Here is a 7,076-nt window from a genome sequence, read left to right as displayed (position 1 = left end):
AGCAAAGACACCCAATGGGGAACCAGGCCTGAAAAGCACTTCAGAAAAACCTACCACTCCAGGATGGAGACTGGAAGGGGCTAAGAGCCAGCCCAATGGGAAAAACCCATTGAAGTCTCACCACACTCCCCCAGGCCTTAAAGCCCCTGCTTCTGGTGGAGATGGAGGGCCGGATGCAAAACTATAGCACCCAGTTGGGGAGGACTGCCTATCCATGAGAAGTAAAGTCCAAAAGAAGTCCAAGGAGCAGATGTCTCATCCTTTGCTTCTTCCCACTTAACAAAGGGTTACCTTGCTGCACTTACCCAAGTTTCCAACCTGCTCCACTGCTGGACTAGATAATGCAGGAAAACCAGGACTGAGGGGCCAAAAGAAAAATACAGCCAACCCGTCACCCGTTTCATTATCCTTCAGATCTAAAACGTTCTTGTAACACCATGTATAGCCAGTGATTCCAGCCTGTGTTTATTGGAACTTCTATTTTGGTTTGGTGGTCGACTTTTTGGTTTTACATTATCAGAGATTTAGAATAAAGACAAGTGACTCCTGCCCACATCCACTTCCCAAAAAACCTTGCACTGGCATACCTGTTTATTATACTTTGCTAAGGATTATAAAACTTTAGCTGTCATAAAAACTCAAAGTCCTTCAGGCAAACATCATGTGCAGTATAACTCAGAATTTAAAAAAAGAAACCCTATGGTGGAGCATCAAAGACCATCATTTATTTCCATTACTTCCACCCCTGTGCTGAGAATGTTTACATTACATTACTCCTCCCTGGTGTGGCTTATTTGGTTGCAGCATGGTCCCTTTTACTGAAAGGTTGCAGGTTTGCATATGGAAAGCAACTGATTGAATGTTACTCTTTCTCTAAAATCAGTAATTGTATCCTTGGGTGAGGATTTAAAAAAAGCCCACTGGAGTTAAACTCCCTTCATCTTCCTGCCCATAGGAGTGACCAGTGGGACACATGACAAGGCTGTACTCACTTGCCTCTTTTATTCCCTCTGCACTAGGGAGAGCTTTATGATCCAAGGTCTAGGACGACAGGAGAGACTCCTGGTGTAGGGCCGTTTTCAGCCTTGTCAAAGATGTGGGTCCAGGCCCTGGCTGGGTAGCTCAGTTGGTTAGAGCACTGTCCCAATATGCCAAGGTTGTGGGTTTTATCAGTTGGTGCACATACAAGCAGCAACCAATGAATACACGTTAGTGAAACAAATTGGTATTTCTCTTAAAAAAGAGGAGTCCTGACATCCGAGTTAAGACACTGGATTAGACAAGGGCAGGATGACCAGAGCCATGGGTGGCTCTAAGTGGGCATGCATGTATCTGTGCACTTACACATTCATGCTCAGTGCTTCAAACCTGCTCCCTCATCAAAACTGGGAATAAGCTTTGTGAGGCCCCACACTCCAGTCCACGGGGCAGTTGACGTTTTAGTTTCCAGTCACTGTTGGGTTTGTGTCACAAACTAGAAACTATTACCATCACCATTTGGGCCTGAGGCCTCCCACATTCTCACTGCTTCTGGAAACCACAACTCCTCAGGTTGATGCTCCCAAGACCAGGACCCCAGTGCTGTGGCAGATATTGAGGGAGTGAACTTTGCTGCTGGAACACTCTTACCATTGACATCCTTTCCTAGTTATGTTCAAACTCCACATCCAGAGAGGTATTTATCAAACTTTGCTGGGCAAAATCCGCATCCGAAGTTTTGTGCACCATTATACATGGTATTATATAGCCATGGCATGTAATCATTATACCCATGTATAATGCACATCTTTATTTTTCCCTCAAAACTTTGGACAATGGCTGGTATGGCTCAGTGGATTGAGTGCAGCCTGTGAACTGACAGATTGCCAGTTTGATTCCCATTCAGGGCACGTTCCTGGGTTGTGGGCCAGGTCTCCAATAGGGGATGTGCATGTGAGGCAACCGATTGATGTAGCTCTGCTACATCGATGTTAATCTCCCTTTCCCTCTCTCTTAAAAAAGTTGGGACAAAAAAGTGTGTATTAACATGGCAAAATAAAGCCCTGGCTCGTGTGGCTCAGTGGATTGAGGCACCAGCCTGCAAACCAAAGGGTCCCTGGTTTGATTCCCAGTGAGGGCACAATGCTGGGTTGCAGGCCAGGTCCCCAGTAGGGAGCATGTAAGAAGCAGCCACACATTAAGATGTTTCCCTCCCTCCCTTTCCCTCTTTCTAAAAATACATAAAATCTGAAAAAAAAAAAGAGGCAAAGACCTTAAACTTAATCACGTAACCACCCATTTGGGATTTATTGTAGTCGTTACACTGCAACTTGGGAAACTGAAGAAAAAGGGAGGTAGGAGTTTAAAACAGAATTGAACTAAAGATTAAAGCCTCTCACATACTTGCTCCCCTTTTAAAAAAAGCTACATTTCCACCACAGTAGGTACTCTCTGATGGGAATGTGCCCGAGTATTCAGCTGGAGAAGGCAAAGCCAGGGAGCAGCTGTCCTGTCCACCCAAGGGGGTATGGCCAGGTGGGCTGAGATGACATGTGGTTCCTAAGCGTGTGATGAGCCAGGTTCTGATGGCGCTGGGGACCAACATATGCCCTTGAGTCACAGACCCAGTCAACCCATCTGGGAGTGTAACAATCCTGGCACAACCCTCCAGTGCAAAAAGAGACCTTGGCCCAGACACCTGATCCCATTACTGCACAGAACTGAGGTCTGTTTGCCAGGAGTGACCAGCCTAGTGCTCCTTGTTGGAGGATTTGTAGAGACTGGCCCACGTAACTGAACAGAGAGGGATAGCAGCTCAGGGTAGTATAAGACAGGTATTTATTTACCAGGCACACAGAAAAATGCAAGGAATAGAAATGCTTACATACTCTTTGAGTTTTTGGTGTATAAACACACCTTTCCCCTTCACTCCTGAATGTTAATTTCCCTCTTTCCCCCAAAATCCCTGGATCTTGTAATGAAAGCCACCCTTCCCTGCCCTCCCATCCTTCAGCCCATCTACTAAAAACAAAAATCAATGAGAAATTTAGGGTCCTACAGAAAAAGAAAGCTTTCCAAAACTAGGTCTTCTACCGAATGTCAAAAATGCTTTCTAAACACTGATATTCATACAACATGAGAGGGGGTTAAATGAGCCTTTATTAGAATGTTGAAGCAGTGTGTTTGAAGAAGGCAGCCCTACAAAATAAGGATTTTAAATTAAGTCCCTAACTGCATGGACAGGAAAACCAGGGCAGGGGCTGAAGTGGGGAGCGGTGTACCCATCTCCACATCAATACTCGCATGTACACACACATGGGATGCCCTCACGTGCGTGGCCTTGGTTTCATGTGCAGCATGCACATGACATCTGCCTTTCCTCATGGAAATGATTTTTAAGGAGTGGGAGAAACCAAAATGAAACACAACAAAGAGCAGACCTGATCCTTTGTAAGACATCTCTGTGGACTCTAAAGAGGGTTAAAAAGAAAACCTGAAGGTGGGACGCTGGCAGCATGGCCCTCCTTGAAGGGAAGGTTCTAAACTAGACCCAAATGGAAACCCTGAAGTCTGTGGGGGCAGGGGCACCTCCCCGCCTGACACACCTGATGGGAGTACAGGCCAGGGCAGCTTAGGATGTTGTCCATCAAAATAAGAAGGAAAAGAAAAGGAAAAATTTAATAAAATAAACCACAACAACAAAAACACACAATAGCCCGCCCCTCCAACTTCCTGCTCAGGCTCTGTATGTTGCTGCCATTTCTCTCCTCCCTTCTCCGAGGGCAGCAGCGTGGCTTCCAGCATCCCAGGCTCTTTGGCTGGGTCTGGGTTGCAGTTTGTTCTTTTGCTAAATGTGGGAGGTTGGGGGGTCTCTGGGACGAGCAGCAGCACAGGCCTTCCACTGGAGCGAATGAGGGCTGGTCAGTCAGTGGCCCATCTTCTGGGGCATGGGAGCTGTGCTCGGCAGGAACCCCTGGGTCTGCATGGTTTACTTTAAACTCCATCATCATGAGGTGATTAAAAAAAAAAATGTCAACCTAGAGATTGCCATGAAGGAAGGCAAAGATTGGGAGGCTAAGATGGGAAAAAGCAAAAACAAAACAGAACGGTTCGCTCAACTTCAGAAGCCCCAGGCTCCGGTCGTGCCCGAGTGTGTCACAGTGTCCAGGCCGCCCATGTGCCCTGAGGGGGCTGAAGGAGAGGGCAGGAGCAGAACCAGCCCCCGAGGTCCGATTTTCTGCTGGTGTTGGGCAAACTAAAGGCAAAGAAAGGAGGGAAGCCCACGGGAAAGGTCCCCCAGTAATGATAATCCTCGTCCACCTGTGAAGCAGCCCTCCAGCCACGACAAGACTTTGCAACCAAGAACAGAGCTCTTGCTACCACAGTGTGGCAGACGCTTGTTCGCTCTCTTGGGGAGCAGTGTGTCTTCCCCATCGAGCAGAGGGTGGCAGGCCAGGTGGGAAGGAGGAGGGAGCCTGTTCTCCACTGGGCCGGCTCGCACTATTTCCACGTGGCCGACTGGGGGATGGAGCGTGGTGGGATCATGTCCAGGAGGTACTCCCGCTGACGGTCCACGGACGAGGAGGTCTTATGCACCGCCAAGCTTGGGCTGACAAATGCAAGGGCCCCACCTGCAACAGAACAGAGCAATAGACTAAGCCCCACTCAGGGGTAGGCTCAGGAGGACACAGGGCCCACCAAGCATGGGCCTCAAAACTCCCAGCCTAGAGCTAAGAGAACTTAAAACGAGATGGTAACAGTCTCTCGTTAGACCATTCAAAGAAACGCTGAATGGCAACCACAGCATAATCCCTTTGTAGAAAACTTACTTACACATGTGACACGAGAAGAGATGACTAAGGAAGGCCCCTAAGTGCTGCATTTGTTCTCCTGAGGTAGAAAGTACTAGCCACTGCCACCATCTTCCCTTTTTACAGTCCCTCAATTTCCCCAATGAACCAGCATCGCTTTTTTAAAGGATTTTATTTTTAGAGAGAAGAGGGGAGAGAAACATCAATGTGTGGTTGCCTCTTGTGCGCCCCCCACTGGGGACCTAGCTGGCAACCCAGGCATGTGCCCTGACTGGGAACCAAATCGGCCACCCTTCGGTTTGCAGGCCTGCACTCAATACACTGAGCCACACCAGCCAGGGTGCACTAGCATCACTTTTATAATTGGAAAATGAAAAACTGGCCCACACACACCAGTGCACCTCAGTTTTTGTCTGGCCTGGTGTAAGGACTGCTCTGGATCCCCAGCTGTAGCAGAGCCCTCCCAAAATAAATGTATACCCCAAGAGTATTTTTGGAGGAGGTTAACATACTCTATGGAACAAAGGCTCTGAGGTCAAATGCACTAAGGAGTCCTCCCTGCATGTTCAAAGCAGCACTGCCAACTAAATCCCAGTTTCCTCCAAACCACCACCTAAAAACCCAGGTAAACCAGGAGCTATGGCAGACTCTCCTGGGAAAGTGGCTTCTAAGCCCTGACACTTTACTTCAGCAACTACCCCTTCATATTCCCGTTCAAACATTACCCTTAAGTGCACACATAGTTCTCACGTGGTTGCTAACACAGTGTACATATGCATATACTCATACTTGACTTTTCTACTTATTTCATATACTTTCAAATTTACCATAAAAAGAATTTCTAACCAGCCCGTGAGTTTTCAGTTGTATCTTATACATGCTGAGCAAAATTGTCTTTGCCTGATGTGTTCCCAGCTTTAAGGAGGGCAGGAGGCCCCAACTCTTCTACAGTTGGATGAATGTCTTTCTTCTCCTAAGCTCTTCTCCTGTGGGAGACTGTGAGACTTGAGCATCTCTCTACCCCATGATCAGCTGCATGTACAGTGGGTTCCTGTATTTCAGTTGCACTAACAGCCCTGCCTTCCCAGGTCTGACTAGGGTCTCTCTATGATGGAGCTGCTTCTTCCTATAGGGGCACAGCATGAGCTCAACTCCTACAATCAAGCACTCTCACCCATCTCCTTCACTCAGCCTTTTGTGCCTACATTTCACTTTCCCATTTTTGACAGACACAAGAAATAGTGAATTTTCTTCTAATGTTAGCACATAAATAAGAAATTTAAAAAATAAAAACAGGATGACCCAGGATGGTGGGGCTGTGGAGGATCGAAAAATACCTACCTGAACGTCTCCACATGCTCTGGACCATTCCTCAAATGTCTCCTCAGAGGCCTTTGTGGCTCACCTCAGTTAAAATCTCAGCTCCCGTGACAGGGTCCCCCCTCCTCCCCACCCTGCATTCTTATTCTCTTCTGTACTTTGCACCTCCTGACCTGTTCAAGCCAGAAGAAGGGGTAAGAGAGTGTGGCCTACAGATCAGGGAATAAAGGACACTGTATAGGTGAGCGAGAAATAGTACAGCAGGAAAGGCATAAGCTAACAGTAAAAACAGGTGTGCCCTATGGCAGGAAGGAGGGTAGGATGATTATCTGTGCTGACAGGAGTCTACCAGATGATAGGGTAGCTGCCTGAATTGGGTCTGTCCGACATTTCGTGTCCAGGGCTGCGAGTTTAGGTACAGAGTATGGAGACAGTGAGAGCAGTTAGTATCTATCCAGGGCTGCCACTTGATCAGTGCATCCTATTTAGCGAACAGAAGAGATCTAGCTAAAGAGTTTGAGGCAGCCGCTCTCAGGGAGCAGATCTGGGGGTCCAGGGCCCTTTGTGCCACCTCCCTTCACCCTGTGTACATGCGTGTCTTTGTTTAAAATAAGAAAAGAATGGACCCAACCCCAGCAAGATCCCCACTTAGAGCCCCTGAGGGGCTACCCACCTGTACTGAGGGGTGCCTTCTTCCAGTTGGAGGTGGCACTGCCCTTGCCAGAACTAACAGCTCTCTCGGAATGTCTGCCAGTCCTGCTGACGAGGGCTGTGGCTGAAGCTGCGTTCTGCAGTTTGGGTGACTGGCTGAACGTGTGCAGGACACCTCGGGGTGCTGTGGCTGAGCCCCGGGACAGCTGGCTGGAGGCCTACAGTGGAGAGAGGATGCAACGGCTCATGTGGGGAAGGGAAGGGCAGAGGGTGAGATGCTCAGTGCAGCCATTCCTTGCTGTGGCTGACCTCTTC

At 48.2% G+C, this 7,076-nt stretch overlaps 1 protein-coding gene across 4 annotated transcripts in view; it reads right to left on the bottom strand.

Moving 5' to 3' along the window:
- Positions 1-2,798: 2,798 nt before the first annotated feature.
- GATAD2A (GATA zinc finger domain containing 2A) overlaps positions 2,799-7,076 on the bottom strand; it is a 104,944-nt gene continuing 100,666 nt past the window's right edge. For all 4 annotated transcript variants that reach the window (XM_028519142.2, XM_036032646.1, XM_036032644.1 and 1 more), the window contains 2 exons: positions 6,784-6,979; positions 2,799-4,610 (listed from right to left, as the gene is read on the bottom strand). In XM_028519142.2, the coding sequence (XP_028374943.1) occupies positions 4,480-4,610; positions 6,784-6,979 (327 nt within the window). In that variant the 3' untranslated portion in view covers positions 2,799-4,479. The remainder of the gene's footprint in view (positions 4,611-6,783; positions 6,980-7,076) is intronic.

The sequence above is a fragment of the Phyllostomus discolor genome, chromosome 8, assembly GCF_004126475.2.
Source record: "Phyllostomus discolor isolate MPI-MPIP mPhyDis1 chromosome 8, mPhyDis1.pri.v3, whole genome shotgun sequence".
Taxonomy (NCBI): Eukaryota; Metazoa; Chordata; class Mammalia; order Chiroptera; family Phyllostomidae; genus Phyllostomus; species Phyllostomus discolor.
Note: the sequence above shows the minus strand (reverse complement) of the source record. Positions and strands in the feature narration are given on the sequence as shown.